Raw genomic sequence first — 20684 nt, forward strand, 5'->3', positions numbered from 1 at the left:
CAGAGTTCTCATTCGTCTAAAAGACAATCAGCTTTTTATATCCTCAGACAACATCTCATGTTACTTAGCGTGTCCCCCTCGCGATGAGGCACGTGTTTATCTCAAAATGCACGCTACCAGACACAATGTTTTCCCCCCAGAATGTTTTCCTCCTCTTTGGATTTTCCAAAGTTACACAATTTCCAAGAAACTCGTTGGGGTCGGCCTGACACATCCAAATTCCTGACTTGACCGCTTGCTCCACACCAAGCCAATGTTATTACTTGGCAAGACGATTAATAAAAAACGCTGACATTTTTAACTCAGGAGAAACAAGCCTGGAATTTACCGTTTTAAACTAATGTGTTCTCCTTATGTCAAGCTCGACTCCAATAAACCACAACACAATTAGCACGGCGGCGCAGTGGTTAGCCCATGTGCGGCACAGTTCTAAGGTCTAAGGTCTTGGGAACCTCCTGTGTGGGTTCAAATCCAGCTACCGGACTTACTGTGCGGAGTTTGTATGTTCTCCCCATGCTTGCGTGGGTTTCCTCCGGGCACTCCGGTTTCCTCCCACATTCCAAAGACATGAATTTCAGGTGGATTGGCCGGTACAAATTGTCCCTAGGTGTGAATGGGCGAGCGAGTTGTCTGTCCCCGTGTGCCCTGCGATTGGCTGGCAACCCGTTCAGGGTGTCCCCTGCCCACTGCCCGATGATTGCTGGGATGGGCTCCAGCACCCCCGCGACCTTACTGAGGATAAGCGGTGCAGCTAATGAGATGAGATGAGACAATTAGCACTAATTAATGGTGCTTGGTATCAGCCAATCAAAACGCGAGGCAGACGACAGCCCGCCCCCTTTTGTATCACACACAATGCATGGCGTTCTAGAAGGTTCAACATCTCAACGCGCGTAGGATCGATGGGAACCGAAACCAAGTTATCCGTCCGACCGGAAGTCTTTTATTTTTGTGACGCTTCTGTTCTCGTTTGGTTAGAGATACATCAGCTTAATAAAGAAGAAACGATAATGCTATGCTATCAGGAGTAGCGACTAAAGTAAGGGAAAGGAGAAATTCCGTGGGGATTGGCTGGATGCAGTGAAGGCTGGTTTAAAATCTAGCGGTGGCATTCTGATTGGCAGATTCATTTTTAAAAAAAACTGGATTAAAAATCAATCAATCAAAGTCATTGCCCTGGCCCTTATACAACGATACCTTGACATACGAGATTATTTGTTCCCGGTTTGAGCTCGTATCTCGAAAATTGGATGAAGAGAGATAAAGCAAAGAGCATGCTCAGTGCTAAATTTCGCCTCTTACGCCAGGTCCGCCCAACCCCACCCAATAGCTCTTTCCAGCCGCTCGGCACCTGTTTGGTTCTTTCTCGCAGGTCCTTGTCTTCATAGTGCGGGTGGTTGGTGATGATCCTCCCCGTACACAGCTTGATGCCGGCCAGCAGCTGCATGCTTCCCGCCATAACCGCGTGTTTCGGAGTCTTGTTGCTGCCCAAAAAACAACAGAAGAGGATAGGAAATCACAATCGCCCTTTTCTCTGTAGAGAAGAACTCGACAAAGGACAAAAAACAGGACATAAACAGGACATCAGACCAGAACTACTAACCAATGCTAATGCTAGCATTGCGGACGAGCTATTGGCAAATAGCATTGTTTTCGTGGCTAGCATCGCGCGAGACTCCAGCTTCGCATTAGCATTTCACGCGAGTGTCACACCTTGTATTCATGCTAATTTGGACATGGAAGCTAACAGCTAATGCTAGCGTCTTTACACTAACACCCAATGTCTAAACATGCAAAAACGACAAAAAACGGTCGGAATGTGACATGAGACGGCTATCTACGTTAGCAAATAGCATTGTTTCCGTAGCTAGTCTTGTTGCTGCCCAAAAAACAACGTAAGAGGAAAGGAAATCACAATCGCCCTTTTCTCCGTAGAGAACTCGACAAAGGACAAAAAAACAGGACATTAGACCAGAACTACTAACCAATGCTAATGCTAGCATCGCGGACGAGCTATGGGCAAATAGCATTGTTTTCGTGGCTAGCATCGAACGAGTCTCTAGCATCGCATTAGCATTTCACGTGAGTGTCAGACATTGTATTCATGCTAATTGCGACATGGAAGTTAACCGCTAATGCTAGCGTCTTTACATTAGCACCGACAACGACAAAAAAAAAAAAAACGGTCAGAGTGTGACATGAGACGGCTATCTACGTTAGCAAATAGCATTGTTTTGTGGGCTAGCTTCAATTTAGCGACCAGGATCACTTTAGCAGTTCATGCTAATAGCTTTCAAATAAAAGCCTGTCCAAAACAAGCTTAATTTCCTAAAATGACAAAATGTCTTTCCTTTTAGCGACTAGCTTGCGCAAAAAATCAATGCTTAAGTTTTCCCGTTAGCATCACTTTTGCCGCTTACGCAAATTAACTTCGCAGCTAATGCCAGTTTTTTAGACCTTAACTACTAAAGGTACTGCTAGCATTAAGGATGCTGTGGTTAGCTGCTAATGCTAATAGCTGGCCAGTTTTAACTTCCCTGCTAGCATCACTTCTGCCGCTTATGCAAATGAATTTCGCAGCTAATGCCAGTTTTTTTAAGACCTTAACTACTAAAGATACTGCTAGCATTAAGGACGTTGTGGTTAGCTGCTAATGATAATAGCAATCAAATAAAAGTATTTCCAAAAACAAGCTTTATTTTTTAAAATGACAAAATGTGTTCCTTTTAGCGACTAGCTTGCGCAAAAAAGTCAATGTTTCAGTTTTCCTGTTAGCATCACTTTTGCCGCTTATGCAAATGAATTTCGCAGCTAATGCCAGTTTTTTAGACCTTTTAGAATTACTAAAGGTATTGCTAGCATTAAGGACGCTTTGGTTAGCTGCTAATGCTAGTAGCGTTGCATTTTTATTGAATCGTGATCATTTTGGATAAAATGGCAGCATTCAAATAAAAGCCTGTCCAAAATAAGCTTCATTTCCTAAAATGAAAAAATCAAATTAGCGACTAGCTTGCGCAAAAAAAGCAATGCTTCAGTTTTCCTGTTAGCATCACTTTTGCCACTTATGCAAATTCATTTTTCAGCATTGTTAGCTGCTAATGCTAATATATTTGAAAGTATATTTATTTGGATAGGGCAGCACGGTGGGGCAGTGGTTAGCGCGTGTGCGGCACAGTTCTGAGGACATGAGATCGAATCCAGCTACCAGCCTTCTTGTGAGTTTGCATGTTCTCCCTGTGCTAACGTGGGTTTCCTCCGGGCACTCCGGTTTCCTCCCGAATTCCAAAAACATGCATGTTAGGTTGATTGGTTTAACCAAATTGTCCCCTAGCCACTGCCCGAAGATGGCTGGGATGGGCTCCAGCACCCCCGTGACCCTACTGAGGATAAGCGGTCCAGAAAATCGATCATTTGGATAAAACTGGCACTATTAAAATGAAACATCCTATATTTCCTCAAACGTCAAATGTTGTCCCCCCGCCTTTTGAACACTCGCCTTGTCAGTCCCAACGAGTTCCATTGCGCAATAAATTCAAAGCCTGGAAAAAAAAAACGTAGAAAACCACCAACAGGAACGCGTCCGTCTTTGATGGCGTTCTTTGTTAGCCGTCTCGGCTCGAGGTCGCCGGATTTGCCGGCACGGAACTCCTTGACCCCGCCCGCCCGGCGGCCCGACAACCCGATTGGCCGGCGGAACGCTTTCATCGGCGGTGTAATTAGTGCGGCGGGCCGGCTTAGTTTGGCGCTCCCGAGTAATTCCGCCCGGCTCGTATAATCCCGGCACCCTAATGGGATTAGCGACTGAGGCGAGGGAACCCGTGTCACGCGCTAATGCGTTAGCGTCGTAGCGCTAGCCGCAAAAATCCGTGTAATGAAAGCGGTGTAACACTTTCAAGCACTTCCCGGGCCAATTTTCCAATTTTTCCAGGAAGAAATCAAAACAACGTTTTTGGATGACTAAAATAAAGTCGCTATCTTGCTGCTAGGATATACTTTGTGCTATTTTGAACTGTTCCTATCTATCTTTAATGGTGGGGGGGAAGAAAGCAACAGAGGAAAGTAGGGGGAAAAAAAGAAAATGGATAGAAAAAAAGGAATTCAAGAGAAAAAAAATGCAGTTTTCCTTTTATTTTTTTTCCCATTGTTTTCCTTCTTTTCAGTTTCACTTTTTGTCTTTAGTCATTTTTCTCTTTTAATTTTTCTTCTTCTATTTTTCTCTTACTTTTTGGTCATTTTTCATTTCTTTATTTTAATTTTCCTTTTTTTTTCTTTTTTTTTTCTCTTTATTTCCTTTTTTATAGTTTAACATTTTTTTCCTTCTTTTTGCTATTTTCTTTTTTTTTGCCGTTTTGTTTTTCTCTTAGTTTCCCTTTTTTCATTTTTCTCCATTCTTTTTCTGTCCTTTATTTTGCTTTTTTATTTATTTTCTTCTTATTCCTCATCTTCTCAAAAGCAATAAGGTCACTTTAAATCTTTATATTTTGTCTTTTTCCGTGGAGCTTTCAGCACTCGTTTTTCAGGGCATGGAAGAACACAGCGCCATCTAGTGGGAACACACACTGTCTCTTTCACTTTTATATCGAGGCGGCGGCCTCAAGCTTGAGACCCCTGGTTCACACTATTTTGTTATTGGAATATTTTTATCCGGACGGAATAGCATTAGCTAACTAACACGGGATCCTAACACCCCGATGTACGACAATTTGACTTTGCGATCCCAATCCCCGGAAAGGCGTTCCTGTGGTATCTCGGGGTTGGGACTGTCGCTTTAAATCCCCGCGCATCCAATGGCCGCCAACTGGGCAGCCTTTCGGGTCAGTCGCTAACCGAAACAGCAGCTCTCGGAACTTCCGAGGGCGAGGAGACCCAGGAGACGCCCCCCCCCCCCCAACGCCTTGGATTTTGTTATTCATGCTAAGGCGCTAATCAAGGACATCAAACAAAGCAAGGAACTCCTAAGACGCTCTTTGATGTCAAAGAGAGCCAAAGTGTGTGTCTGAGAGCGGATGCGCGCACCTGATCCAGGTCATGAGCTCCACCGTGTCGGGATCGTAAAACTCCCTCAAGTCGGACAGCTCCTCCAGCATCTTGGGCCAGAACTGCAAACCGGACCGTGCGGGGAAAATATACAAATACAAGGTACAAGTCATTGCAGCTACACAGAAAAAAATGACATTTTATCCCTAAAACCTATTGCAAATGCGTATTTTACGTTGGTCGGTTTTTAGACGTTGTTAAAGAGTTGTAAATGTTTCACATCTTCTTCCCAAGTCAATCAATGTGCACATTTGGGGTTTGATAGTCGTGCGTAAAAATGGATCCCGGCAGGTTTTTTTTTCAGCTTTGATTTCAATACAGCTTGTCAATTATGTCGGGAATTTCATTGGCTAACCCAGTGATTTTCAACCACTGTGCCGCGGCACACTAGTGGGTCGTGAGAGATTGTCAGGTGTGCCGTGAGAAATTATCCAATGTCACTTTTTAGAATTTAACATTTTATGAAACATTTATGAATCATTTTCTGCAAATATTAAGTGTCTGTGCTGTAAAAACTGGGGGTATTTTAAATTATATTGTCATTAAACATTCGTTTCAGTGTCATTTTATAACATTTTTGGTTAGTGGTGTTCTGCGAAATTTTTCCAATGTAAAAAAAACTTGCCCTGGCTCAAAACAGGTTGGAAAACACTGGGCTAACCAACGTGTCAGTCCACATTTCAATCGGTCACTATCAGTTAAAAATTTTTTAAGCTGAAGCAGATCGCCACTTTTATTTTTTAATAAAGACCCTCGTAGGTTGTCATAGGCTAAGGACATTTGAAAAAAAGCTTGCAATTGGCCAAGAGCACTGTCAATCAAATGGTCAGAGATAGGTCTGTTTATTTTTAAAAAGGAATAATGGAGCCAAACAAACTGATTACAACAAGGATCGTCAAACAATGCAGAGATGCTTTTAGGCGGATTTTTATTCATCCGTCGGCATTATTGTGTTTTTCGGAGTAGACGTTTTACGCAGTTTGAATTCACATTTTAATCTGAAAATTACAAGGGGTGAATAAAAACATTGAGAAACTAAAAATAATAATAATAATCATAATTTCTTATATTATAAAGCGCAAAACAAATGCATCTCAACTCATGAAAATTTAATAGAAAGGCGAATCATTAAATATGTTTTAATGAAAATACACGATTTCCCTTTTTTTTTTTTCGGTCGTGCAACTCGCAGCTTACCGGATATGTTTGTTTTGGGCTTTACAGGCTGCCCGGATTTTGTTGCCATACTCCCCTGGCTTTCTTTTATCTGAAAGGGTTGAAGGGACTTTGTTGCCCAGAGATAATCCGCGAATGACTGGCTCCATGCTGAATTGGACTTGGATGACTTGGCAAGTCTACCTTGTATGTAGGTAGAGAGATAGAGCGATAGAGAGATAGATATATATAGATAGAAATAAACATAGATAATAGATAGAGATAGATAGAGATAGATGGATAGAGATAGGGATAGCTATAGATAGAAATAAACAGAGATAGATGGATAGAGATAGGGATAGATATAGATGGATAGAAATAAACAGATAGAGATAGATAGATAGATATAGAGTTAGGGATAGGGATAGATAGAGATAGATAGATAGATGGATAGAAAAAAAAACATAGATAGAGATAGATAGATAGATATATAGAGATAGAGATAGGGATAGATAGATGGATAGGAAAAAAACATAGATAGATAGAGATAGATAGATATATAGAGATAGGGATGGATAGTGATAGATAGATGGATAGAAAAAAACAGATAGATAGATATACAGATATATATAAAATTAGATGGAGAGATAGAAATAAACATAGATAGATGGATAGAGATACCTATAGAGATACATAGATAGAGATAGCTATAGAGATAGATAGCTAGATAGAGATAGCTATAGAGACATAGATAGAGATAGATAGATAGATATAGATAGAGATAGCTATAGAGAGATAGATAGATAGTGATAGATAGAAATAAACATTGATAGTGAGAAAGATATAGAGATAGATAGAGATTGAGAGGTGGATAGATAGAAAAAAACAGAAACGTAGATAGAGGGATAGATAGATATAGAGGGATAAATAGATCTAGAGATGGATATAGAGATAGAGACAGATAGATAGATCGGAGATAGATATAGATAGATAGAGACAGGTATAGAGATAGATAATGACAGATAGATAGATTGAGATAGATAGAAATAAACATAGACAGATCGAGATAGAGATAGATAGAGATAGCTAGAGACGGATAGATAGATATATAGATAGGGAGATAGAGAGAGAGGCATGGAGAGGGCTATAGAGAGATAGATTGAGATATAGATAAATAGATGGATAGATACTTTATTCATGCCGGTAGGGATGTGTGTGCAGATAGAGTGGAAAAAACAACATAAATGAGAATCCACACGAGTGGGAGAGGGGCCCGGTTGCCACTCGTGATTTCAATTTTGGCTGCAGTTCGTCCTTTATTTGTATTTTTTAATAGCTGGCTTGTTTTTGCATACATTTAAAATCTAAAACCAAAAGAGGAAGACCAAAATACGCAATGGCCAAAGATCTTACCTTGTAATAGAGGAAGGCTAAAAGAGCCACGGGGGCGGCGTAGCGGCTCCATCGCACCTTCGAATAAACACAAAAAACTCAACTGCAGTCACTTGAGGGCGAGTGAAGGAGCCACACTGCCCCCTAGCGGCCACCGGATAAGCAACACTCGGCATGACGAATGGTGGCTTGCGACGCATACCTGTCGCGCTCCACGCCCTTACAAAATACTAAATCATCTTACACCATATTTTTTTTCCATTTTAAATGTGTTTATCTATGTCGTTTAACATGTTATATTGTACATGTCTTTCGTTATATTGTAGCGAGCAGAGGCGGGGTGTCAAACAAAGGTGCCAACGAAAGCTGCTTTAATGACAATTCAACTTGCAATAACAAAACAAACACGAGAGTGGCTCGAGCCGGCCGAATTAAGAGTCCCCCTAGGAACTCGCTAACTAAACAATGGTTCCGTGGGTGAATTATGTCAAACCCACTACAATATCATATATATATTGTTAATGAACATTTTGTTGTGAGACACTGAGTTGCTCGACATGAATGAGCTTTATTAGAAAAAAGGTTCAAAAAGTCGCTTGGACGCTCACTGTAGAACACAGGTGTCAAACAGGCGGCCCGCGGGCCAAATCAGGCTCGCTAAGGGATTGAATCCGGCCTCGCGAGACAACACTCAGAGAAGCGCAAGAGAAAAACAAGCTGCAGGTTGAAATATGTCAACTTAATGTGGCCAAAGCCAGGTGCCTCGAACAAAGACACTGTACTTGGATTTCTCTCTCTCTTTCTTTTTTACCCCTTTTCTCCCAATCTCTCTCTCTCTCTCTCTCTCTCCCAATCTCTCTCTCTCTCTCTCTCTCTCTCTCTCTCTCTCCAATCTCTCTCTCTCTCCCAATCTCTCTCTCTCTCTCTCTCTCTCTCTCTCTCTCTCTCTCTCTCTCTCTCTCTCTCTCTCTCTCTCTCTCTCTCTCTCTCTCTCTCTCTCTCTCTCTCTCTCTCTCTCTCTCACCCCTTTTCTCCCACTCTCTATCTCTGTCTCTTTGACTCTCTGTGTCTCTCTTTTTCTCTTCCTTTGTTGCTCTTTGTCTCTTTCTCTCTCTGTGTCTTTTTAACTTCTTTTGCTCTAACTTCATTTTTTCCTTTTCTCTCTTTTCTTTCTCTTTAATCTTCTCGTCCGGCCCCCGACAGAATGTTTGTTCTATCGTGTGGCCCCCGAGTTAAAATGAGTTTGACACCCCTGCTGTAGCAGGAAAAAATACATCAAAATAGAATTAAGTAGAATAATACGTTTTCTTATTTTCTGCATGAAATGATTGTTGGTAATATACTGATTCAAGGGTTCACCACAAACCTGTCTTTTTTCATTTTCTCCTTTTACACTTCCTTTTTTTCTTAACGTCTTTATAAAACATCATTTGTAATAGAATCAAAGCAAGTGAGCCGTTGGAGAGCCGCCTCTCTTTCACGAGTTGAGCCGAAAAAACCCGCTTCTCTAAAAAGAGACGGACTTCCTTTCACTACACCTCTACCACATGAAATCTGATGTTGAATGATGCATGATGGGAAATCCCCAGGTGGCAGACACATGCGCACAGTAGCAGCGAACCGCTGGCATCGTTTGCAACAAAATAAGACGATACCGAGATAGAGGCTACCGCGGCCAACTCGTTTGACTCGATTGATTTGCCGTTTCGTAATCGTCGGTGTGTACCGGACGGTATCCGTCATTGACAAATTTGCGTTTTTCCGTACAGATTTTCTTCTACGTCGTACACGTCTTAAAATGCGTCATAAACGTACTTTGTACGGCAAAAGAAACATGGATAGATAGAGATAGATAGAGATAGAGAGGTGGATAGATAGAAAAAAACAGAAACGTAGATAGATAGATATAGATAGAGGGATAGATAGATAAAGAGATGGATATAGAGATATATAGAGACAGATAGATAGATCGGAGATAGATAGATATAGATAGATAGAGACAGGTATAGAGATAGATAATGACAGATAGATAGAGATAGATGGATTGAGATTGAGATAGATAGATAGATAGAAATAAACATAGACAGATCGAGATAGAGATAGCCATAGAGATAGCTATGGAGATAGATAGAGACGGATAGATAGATATATAGATAGGGAGATAGAGAGGCATAGAAAGATAGAGATAGAGATAGATAGATACGGATAGGGAGAGATAGAGAGGTGGATAGATAGAAAAAAACAGAAACGTAGATAGATAGATATAGATAGAGGGATATATCGATATAGATAGAGGGATAGATAGATAAAGAGATGGATATAGAGATATATAGAGACAGATAGATAGATCGGAGATAGATAGATATAGATAGATAGAGACGGGTATAGAGATAGATAATGACAGATAGATAGAGATAGATGGATTGAGATTGAGATAGATAGAAATAAACATAGACAGATCGAGATAGAGATAGAGATAGCCATAGAGATAGCTATGGAGATAGATAGAGACGGATAGATAGATATATAGATAGGGAGATAGAGAGAGAGGCATAGAAAGATAGAGATAGATAGAGATAGATAGATACAGATAGGGAGAGATAGATAGATAGATAGAAATAAACAGATAGATCGGCTCGCTACAGTGTAACTGTACGGGTCAGGTGTATCGACATTTTGTTCTGTGTGCATTGTTACAAAGAATGACAATAAAAGTTAATTCTATTCTATTCTATCCTAAAAACCTACAGCTTGACAGGTATGCATTCAGCTCTGGGACTAGAAAAAAACTCGAAAATCATTCCTTTCCTCTCAATAAATCAAGGATACAACCAGGGTAGATCAATAAATAATAATGAATACCGCACTGAAGACCTCCCTAAAAGCTTTACAATGCACTTTACACTTTACCCATTCACACACACACGATAGCGGAGTAGCCATGCAAGGAAACGACCTGCTTATCGAAGGCATTTATGTACAGACTCATCCATATATTTATATATATCTAACGTGATTGATTATATTCCCACAGACAGACTGAGGAGATCATTTCTTCCTCATGCCACGAGGCTCTTTAACGCCACCCGGGGGAGTCAAAGCCCACACGAAACCCCACCCCCACATTTGCACATTACCCTATTTTTATGACAGTGTGTATTTTCCATAGCACTATTTAAATACTCTATATTAACACGTTATATTGGGTATTTTTGTATTCTATTTCTTTTCTTTTATTATTTTATTTTTCAACACAAGGATACTGATGGAAGTGGGAATTTCCCTACGGGGAGGAATAAAGTCTATCCATCTATCTATCTAGCTCTATCTATCTATCTCTATCTATCTCTATTATCTATCCATCCAGCTCTATCTATCTATCTATCTATATCTATCTAGCTCTGTCCATCTATTTCGCTCTATCTATCTATCTATCTAGCTTTATCCAGCTCTATCTATCTGTTAATCTTTCTATCTAGCTCTGTCCATCTATCTAGCTCTGTCCATCTATCTAGCTCTATCCATCTATTTCGCTCTATCCATCTATCTAGCTCTATCTATCTAGCTCTATCTATCTATCTATCTAACTCTGTCCATCTATCTATCTCTGTCCATCTATCTAGCTCTATCCACCTATCTAGCTCTATCCACCTATCTCGCTCTATCCATCTATCTAGCTCTATCTATCCATCTAGCTCTATCTATCCATCTAGCTCTATCCATCTAGCTCTATCCATCTAGCTCTATCCAACTAGCTCTATCTAGTTCTATCTACCTATCTCTATCTATCTAAAATAAATAAAACGATCCACAAACCCCACGCTGAAAAGAGACAAAAAATCTATATATATAAATCAGTTTTGAGTGGGAATACATAGAATATAAGAAAGATGGTATGGTTGATCAATAAATCAACAAATATAATTCCATGATCTCCCTGCAAAAACTAGATTGAAACAATAATTTAAAATAAATATATGCGACATAACAGTTGCAAAAAAAATATCAATATAAATATAAAATTTGCATCCCTCCTTCAGTGTTGCAAAAGTGTGCGACCCCCCCCAGATGCTTAAAAAAAAAACAAGGACTCACCAGCGTCTTGGTGTTCCAGGGCAGCACGTGCACAAGCACCGCCCACGTGTCCTTTGCGCAGACGCCGTACGCCGCCACGGCGCACATGTGACCCGTCCAAATGTACTTCATCCTGAGCGCAAAAAAAAAACAACAGAAAAAGCTTTTCGAGCGCAGCAGCAAGAAAATAAAATAAAAGTGTTGCGCTTGCACTTTTGGCCCGCTGCCGGTTCTTGATCAGCACTTTTCGGGAAGCAAAAGAAATCCAATTTGTGTGCAGGCCCGCTTGCCGCTTCATAAAATTGACCGTGAGGTGTCCGAAAAACTTTTTTCACAATAAAATCTCCCGCACAAAAATTTACATTCAATTCCAGTCTCGTCTTTGAAGCCGACGTTCCGATTCCGTTCCCGTAGGATTCGCTTAGCTGGAAAATCGCTTGAAGCCTTACCTGGTACCTTGTCAAATTTGATCTCACCCTGAAAAACTAAACATTGTATTTTACACATTTTTCTAATGGTAAGTCGAGGCCACAGTTGTCAAACGGGCGGCCCGCGGGCCAGATCAGGCCCGCTAAGGGATTGAATTCGGCCCGCGAGACGACGCGCAAGAGAAAAACAAGCTGCAGGTTGAAATATGTCCACTTGATGTTGCCAAAGCCAGGTGCCTCGAACACAGACACTGTACTTGTATTTATTTATTTATCTCTCTCTCTCTCGTTTTCTCACTCTCTCTCTCTCTCTCTCTCTCTCTCTCTCTCGTTTTCTCGCTGTCTCTCTCTCTCTCTTAGCAAGCAACAGAAAGAAGGAAAGAAAGAAAAACAGAAAGAAAAAGAAAGAGAAAAAAGAGAGAGAGAAAGAGAAAAATAACAAGAGAGACAGACGGATACAAAGAAAGAGACAAATGGAGAGAAAAAAAGAGAAAGAGATATGACATAGAATAGAATAGAATAGAATAGAATATACCTTTATTGTCATTGTTACAAATGGGCTAACATATTGTGGCAACGAAATTGGGCATGACACTCCAGTTTTACACATAGTGAGGGTATGAGCAAGAAGATAAAGGAACAGAGAAGATAATGTTATAAGACAAGGGGGATAAGGCTATAGTTATAATTTACATGGTATTTACACAACAATGTCAGCATGTGGGATGTTACATACAGGGTTGTCGTGATAACGTTGTATCGTAAGGGTTGTGCAATATTGCATTTGGTGCAAAGTCATCATGGTGCAAAAATAGTCTGCATATACATTGGTGCAAGCATAGACATCATAGTGCAAAAAAAGGAAATGGTCAGACATTGTGCAATTTGAGCATTAAACGTAGTGCAGTCGACATGTGCAAGAACAAGACTTGAGTGACATTATTTTCGTATGAGGTAGTGTTGGCACGAGTTTTCAGTTTTTGTGCGGTGTCTGTTGAGCAGTGAACAAACATAGTGCAGACAGCATGTACGTGAGTACCATTTTACATACGTGTGAGGTATTTTTTTTTGCAACAGTTTTCAGTTGTTTGTGCGGTGTCTGTTTAGGGTGGTAATGGCTGTGGGGAAGAAACTGTCTCTGAGTCTGTTCGTTTTTGCTTTGTGTGACCTGTAGCGCTTGCCGGAAGGCAGCAGGTCGAAGAGATGGTGGCCGGGGTGAGAAAAGTCCTTGACGATGTTTTCTGCTCTGCTGAGGTAGCGAGAGCAGGCAATGTCCTCCAGACTGGGCAGAGAGCAGCCGACGATTCTCTGGGCTGTTTTGATGATCCTCTGGAGCTTTTTCCTGTCTGCTGCTGTGCACCCAGCATACCACACCGTGATGCAGTATGTTAGGATGCTCTCCACTGTGGCTTTGTAGAAGGACACCTGCAGCTGCTGTTTTAGGTTATTTTTCCTGAGCAATCTCAGGAAGTGCAGTCGCTGCTGGGCCTTCCCTACCACCGCTCTGGTGTTTGCAGACCAGGAGAGGTCGTCGGAGATGTGCACGCCCAGGAATTTGAACGAGTGGACTCTCTCTACACAGTCCCCTTTTATGATGAGTGGTGCTGGATTCCTGCCATTCCTTCTGAAATCCAGAATCAGTTCTTTTGTTTTTGTGGTGTTCAATATGAGGTGGTTTTCCGAACACCACGTTGAAAGTGACTCAACCTCATCCCTGTATGCCGCCTCGTCCCCTTCAGAGATGAGGCCGATCAAGGTGGTGTCGTCAGCAAACTTAATAATAGTGTTTGTGGGGTGGGTCGGTGAGCAGTCGGAGCTGTAGAGGGTGAAAAGCAGGGGGCTCAGTGCACAACCTTGGGGGGAGCCAGTGTTCAGTGTTAGGGTGGGAGAGACGTGGGTACCGAGTTTCACCGACTGTGGGCGGTTGGAGAGGAAGTCCATTATCCAGTGGCAGATGGAGGGAGAGAGTCCTAGGTGTGCAAGTTTCTCCACCAGGATCTCCGGGATAATGGTGTTGAAGGCTGAGCTGAAGTCCAGGAAGAGCATTCTGACGTAGCTCCCCCGGTGGTCCAGGTGTTTCAGCACGGTGTGAAGTGCTGTGTTTATGGCGTCGTCAGTGGAGCGGTTTGCCCTGTAGGCAAACTGGTGGGGGTCCAGTGTGAGTGGCAGGGAGTTTTTGATGTGCCGGGACACTAACCTCTCGAAGCACTTCATGACCACAGGCGTGAGAGCTACAGGCCTGTAGTCGTTGAGGCTTTCCACTGCTGACTTTTTGGGGACGGGAATGATGGTGGAGGTTTTGAGGCAAGGTGGGACGGTCGCCTGTGACAGGGACCGGTTGAAGATGGTGGTGAAGACCCCAGCCAGCGGATTGGAACAGTCCCTGAGTACCCTCCCTGGTACTCCATCCGGGCCAGTTGCCTTCCTGGGGTTTATGGTATTCAGCGCACGCCTGACTTCGTGCTCCTGAAATGTGAGGGAGTTGCTGCTGGTTGTTGATGGGTGTGATGTTGCTGTATGTGGCCTACCAGCTTCAAAGCGAGCGAAGAACTGATTAAGGTCCTCAGCTAGTGAAGCCTCAGCCTCAACAGTTGCCAGGTTGTGGCCTCTGAAGTTGGTGATGTGTTGGAGGCCCTGCCACATCCTCCTCGGGTCATTTCCAGCGAAGAGGTGCTCGATCCTCCTTGTGTAGGCTGATTTTGCTTCCTTGATGCCTCTCTTCAGGTCAGCCCTGGCCACCCCGTAAAGAGCCTTGTCTCCAGACCTGAAGGCGGTGTTGCGGTGTTTGAGGAGGGTGCGCACCTCGCTGGTCATCCAGGGTTTTTGATTTGGGTAGTTTTTGACTTTTTTATATACTGTGACTTCATCCGTGCAGTAACGGATGTAGGATAAAACAGTGTCAGTGAATTTCTGGAGGTCATGGTGTTCAAATACCTCCCAGCAAGTTTGATCAAAACAGTCCTGCAGCTTGGAGAGGGCTCCCTCAGGCCACGTTTGTATTGTCCTCGTTACAGGTTTTGTTTTCCTTCGGATGGGGGTGTATGAGGGGGTAAGGGATAGGCATATGTGATCCGAATTTACTAGGTGGGGGAGGGGGGAAGCTTTGTATGCGTTTTTGATGTTGCTGTAAACGCGGTCCAAAGTTTTTTCACCCCTTGTTGCACAGTTCACATAATGAGAGAGAGAGAGAGACAAAGAACCGAAGAGACAGAAAGAGATACAGAGAAAAAGAAAGCGACAGAAAGAAGGAAAGAAATAAAGAAAAACAGAAAAAGAGAAAGAAAAAGAAAGAGACTTAGAGAGAGAGAAAGAACAAGAGAGACAGACAGATACAAAGAAAGAGACAAATGGAGAAAAAAAAAAGAAAGATATGACAGAATGAGAGAGAGACAAAGAGAACTGAAGAGACAGAAAGAGATACAGAGAAAAAGAAAGCGACAGAAAGAAGGTAAGAAAGATGAGAAAGAAAAAGAAAGAGACAAAGAGAGAGAGAGAAAGAACAAGAGAGACGGCCAGATACAAAGAAAGAGACAAATGGAGAAAAAAAAGAGAAGGAGATATGACAGAATGAGAGAGAAAGACAAATAGAACTGAAGAGACAGAAAGAGATACAGAGAAAAAGAAAGCGACAGAAAGAAGGAAAGAAATAAAGAAAAACAGAAAAAGAGAAAGAAAAAGAAAGAGACAAAGAGCGAGAGAGAAAGAACAAGAGAGACGGCCAGATACAAAGAAAGAGACAAATGGAGAAAAAAAAGAGAAAGAGATATGACAGAATGAGAGAGAGAGACAAAGAGAACTGAAGAGACAGAAAGAGATACAGAGAAAAAGAAAGCGACAGAAAGAAGGTAAGAAAGAAGGAAAAAGGGAAAAAGAAAAAAAAGAGAGAAAGAGAACAAGAGAGATGGACAGATCCAAAGAAAAAGATAAATAGAGTAAAAGAAGAGATATAATGGGAGAAAGAGACAAAGACAACCAAAGAGACAGAAAGAAGGTAAGAAAGAAAGAAGGGAAAGAAAGAAAAGAAGAAAGAGATAAAATGCGAGAGAAAGATAGATACAGGGAGAGAGAGAAACATAGGGTACAGGAGAGGGAGAGAGAAAGAAAGAGTGTGAGACAGAGAGAAAAAGAAAACAAAATAGAGACAGAAATAAAGAAAGAAAAAGAGAAAGAAAAAGAAAGACGTAGAGAAAGAGAGTAAGAAAGAGAAGGAGAAAGATGGAGAGAGTAAGCGAAAGGCGAGAAGTCTTGAACGATGAACTTTTCTTCTTTGTCTGGACGCCTTTCAGCCAGGTATTGCGCAATCCTCGCTTGTATAGAGAAGGAAGGCGTACATCCCGGTCATTGTGAGATCGCAATAGCGTTGCCGTGGCGACGACAAGCCATCCTTTTTCTATAAGCAAATTCTTTTCGTAACATTTTTGTCATCAACAATAGCAATACTTCACCTTTTACATATAGTACCAAATCAAAATACGTGTATGTGTGTGTACTATCTATATTAATGTGTTAATAAATAGAAAAGTTACTATTTGCTCATACATAAAAAAAAAAGAGAGAGAGAGTGAAAGAGGTAGAATGAGTGAAAGAGGGAGAGAGAGTGAGAGAGGGTGAAAAAGAAAGAGAGGGTGAAAGAGAGAAAGAGAGAGAGACAGAGAAAGAGAGAGAGAAAGAGAGAGTGAAAGAGAAAAATTGAAAGAGAAAGAGAAAGAGAGGAAGAAAGAGAGAGAAACAGAGCGAGAGCAAAGGAGAGAAAGAGAGTGAAAGAGAGAGAGAAAGAGAGAGAGAAAGAGACAGGAAGTAAGAGAAATAGAGAAATAGAGAGCATGAATGAGAGAGAGCGAAAGAGAGAAAGAGAGAGAAAGGGGGAGAGAGAGAGAGAGAAAGACAGCAAGTCAGAGAGAGAGAGCGAGAGAGCAAAAGAGAGAGAAAGAGAGCGAGAGCGAGAGAGATAGAGCGAGAAAAGGAGAGAGCGAGAGAGAGAAAAAGAGAGCGAGAGAGCAAAAGAGAGAGAAAGAGAGCAAGAGCGATAGAGCGAAAAGAAGAGAGAGAGAGATTGAGAGAGAGAGAGATTGAGAGAGAGAGAGAGGGGAGGAGAGAGAGAGAGAGAGTGTATTTTCTGCACTATAAGGCGCACCGGATTACAAGGTGCACCACCCAAAGAAAAAACAACCTTTTTTTAATTTTTTTCCATACATAAGGCGCACTGGACTATAAGGCACTACAGTAGGAATGTCAACTAAACAGTCCTATCGGTCAGTCAAACCTTATTAACGTTGGACTGTTCAGAAGCAAATAGTATCACCAGTCTCTGAAATACAAGCACGGGGAGAACGTGCAAACTCCACACAGTACGTTTTTAATCCCATGACTTCAGAACTGTGCCACACACCTGCTAACCATGTAGTGAATCCATCCGTATTAAATATTAGCGTACTCCAAAACACGCAGCAATGCAGACACATTAAAAAAAAAACATCCAAAAAGCATCCCTGCATCACCAGACGTTGCTTGTTGCTAGCTGTCTGTTTCGCCTCATAATTCTTATTTACAGATAAACAGACTAATAAAATGATTTTCTCTAGACCAGGGGTGTCAAACTCATTTGAACTCAGAAGCGATAGAACAAACATGCTGCTGGGGGCCGGACCAGTAGATTAAAGAGAAAGAAAAAGAGAGATAAAGAAATAAGAGAAAGAGGGAGGGAAAAGGAGAGAGGGTGGGACAAAAAAAGAAAAAGAGAGGGAGAGAGCGTGAGAAACAAAAGATCAAAAGTCGTGAGAGAGGGGGAAAATAAAGGGAGCGGAAGAATTAAATAAAAAGAGAGACACAGAGAGTGAAAAGAGACAGAGTGGGAGAAAAGGGGTGGAAAAGAGAGAGAGAGAGAGAGAGAGAGAGAGCGAGAGAGAGATAAATTAATACAAGTAGAGTGTCTTTGTTTGAGGCACCTGGTTTTGGCAACATCAAGTTGACCTATTTCAACCTGCAGCTTGTTTTTCTCTTGCGCTTCTCTGAGTGTCAGATTCAATCCCTTAGCGGGCCTGATCTGGCCCGCGGGCCGCCTCTTTGACACCTGTGCTTTGTACACAGAGTCCCTCCCAGATGATTTCTCATCTCTAAGGGAGGGCCCGGCCACTCTGAGGAGGAAACTAGTGTGAATCCGTAAGTTTCACCCCACATTTGTTGAATTATTGCCAATATGGCCGTTAGTCTCTGACCTATTGATTGACACCACTCTTAGAAAATCAGAGGCTTTTTTTTGCAGTCCACATTAGCCAATACCGACCTGTATTGCTAAAACACAAATCGCCTCTTTTAGCTTCAAATTTAGCCTGTAGTGACCGATTCGAACGATGATACGTTGGTTACCCGATAAAATTCTGAGAAGAAAAATACACGGTGTATGGCGCGTATTCGAATTAAACCTAAACTAAATAAGTGAAATGTTACTGTGATTCATTTTTATCTACCATTATTTCGGGCGAGTGTGCACAAAAGTGATAGAGACGCGTAAAGACAAGTCAAACATTTACAACTCTTTCACAATGTCTAAAAACATGGCTAAAATAAAATACACAATTGCAAAAGTTGTATTGCCGTCATCCCCAAATGGACGCATTCGCATGCAAAACAAATTCAGGTAAGAATAAAAGCCTTATATTCCTGTGTGTTAGCGTCTTACCTTTTGAAGGATTTTATACATTTGACTATAAAGGATTTTATACGATTAAATACAAGTTACATTTATCGAGTGCGATGAAGATGACATTTCAACCTGCAGCTTGTTTTTCTCTTGCGCTTCTCTGAGTGTTGTCTCGCGGGTCGGATTCAATCCCTTAGCGGGCCTGATCTGGCCCGCGGGCCGCCTGTTTGACACCTGTGCTCTAGACCAATCCAACTTGTAATTCCCATTTTTATTTTTAGCCAATTGTAGATTTTGTTTTACCCTGCTTTTGCCTATAAGAGCCTGTAAATGCTAAAAAGGACTTTCTTCCTTTAGCCAATAGTGACCAATTCAAATGATGATTGACACATTGGTTAGGAAATGAAATGCCGGTATTTATATATATATATATATATATATATATATATATATATATATATCCCAGAATACACCGCACACTACTTTTACAGGAAAAATAGAATCTGTGGCTGCTTATTGTAGTTACGCGGCCTGTTGCGACTCAATATTACCGTAATTTTTCCGCACTATAAGGCGCACCTAAAAGTCTTAATTTTTTTCAAAAGCTGACCATGCGCCTTATAATACAGTGCGCCTTATTTATGGATCAACATTAAGTTGCAAAGTCTTCCAACTAACTTGCAGAGTAGATTTTAACCCGAACGCCAAGTCGTCCGCGGTGTATGCTGGGATTTATTTACCGGCGTTTCATTGGCTAACCAATGTGTCAATCATCATTTGAATCGATCGCTATTGGCTAAAGTTATTCGGAGCCTCGGATTGGCTAGAGGGCCAAAACAAACCCTGCAATTGTCCGAAAAAGATGACTGAATAGCAAGCTAGCTAAAGTACGCCATAAAGAAACATGTTTCATTAGTCTGTATTTGTAAACATTTGACTCTCCTGGATTGACTTCACTCACGGTTGTAAGAAGACCATGATTGCGTATCATTATTGAACGTGAGAACTTAGGTGAGCTATGCGGCTTTATATTTTCCCGGTATCTTGTTTTAGAACCATCTTGATGTTGCTGTGATGAGTTGAGTGAATTCAACTCAATTCCAAGTGTTTATTGTCATATGCGCAGTAAAGTTGCGAGCGAAAAAGAAAATAGAAACTAAAGAATGGTTGGCATTTCTTGAATCCCAAGACTTTAACCTTCCGAATGATGGAACGATGCATTTAAGTGACATCGTACAGACACCGCATCCGCACGTGATTTTGACATGCATTTGCTTCTTTGCAAGCTTTGGGAATGTTAAGGGGGTAATCAGTTGGACTGAATCATCTGACTGTTTTATCGACATTCCCATTGTAGCGCCTTATAATCCGGTGCGCCTTATGTATGTCAAAAATAGGACCAAAAACTATTTTTTCGGGGTGCGCCCTATAACCCGGTGCGCCTTATAGTGCGGAAAATACGGTACTTATATAGATATATATATTGAATTTTTTGATTTTCAAGGTAAAGTGACCTCATGGTGCTGAAGGCCAGCAGTCCGTAGAAGAGGCTGTGCAGAAGGTTGTAGGCCACGTCGGCACGGAAGGACGCCGGCATCTCCCCTTTCCTCTCCATGCCGCTCGTGCTGATGGGGACACGGGTTCACCGGGTGAGTATCCCGGGCCTGGAATTTCAACTCATCCACAAAATAGAGATCCAAATCTGACCTGAGGTTGCGCAGGGCCGCCAGCAGGAGGCCGGCGCCCACGAGCAAGAGGGTGAGGGCGTAGGGAGCCAATAGGAGAGTGCCGGACAGACGCTCCAAAGTATCCAACGGGAGGGCTGCGAAAGCTTCCTCGCATAAGTACAAGTTGGCGTCAAAGTCCCTGAAGTCGACACAAATTTGGAATTACTTCCTTTGAAATGTAAATCGTCTGCATTTCTACAGCGCTTTTCAAGTCGATGAAGACATCCCGAA

The 20684-nt window shown here is 41.9% G+C and overlaps 1 protein-coding gene across 4 annotated transcripts in view; it reads right to left on the reverse strand.

The window, feature by feature from the left end:
• The window catches only part of dpy19l3 (dpy-19 like C-mannosyltransferase 3), a 57145-nt gene that overhangs the window by 4541 nt on the left and 31920 nt on the right, over positions 1 to 20684 (reverse strand). For all 4 annotated transcript variants that reach the window (XM_088333459.1, XM_088333460.1, XM_088333457.1 and 1 more), the window contains exons 12-17: positions 20434 to 20592; positions 20241 to 20351; positions 11680 to 11791; positions 7606 to 7662; positions 5017 to 5099; positions 1352 to 1484 (exon numbers count right to left, since the gene is read on the reverse strand). In XM_088333459.1, coding sequence (XP_088189585.1) covers positions 1352 to 1484; positions 5017 to 5099; positions 7606 to 7662; positions 11680 to 11791; positions 20241 to 20351; positions 20434 to 20592 — 655 coding nt within the window. The remainder of the gene's footprint in view (positions 1 to 1351; positions 1485 to 5016; positions 5100 to 7605; positions 7663 to 11679; positions 11792 to 20240; positions 20352 to 20433; positions 20593 to 20684) is intronic.

The sequence above is a fragment of the Urocampus carinirostris genome, chromosome 4 (assembly GCF_059441175.1).
Source record: "Urocampus carinirostris isolate Australia breed hairy pipefish chromosome 4, RoL_Ucar_1.0, whole genome shotgun sequence".
NCBI lineage: Eukaryota > Metazoa > Chordata > Actinopteri > Syngnathiformes > Syngnathidae > Urocampus > Urocampus carinirostris.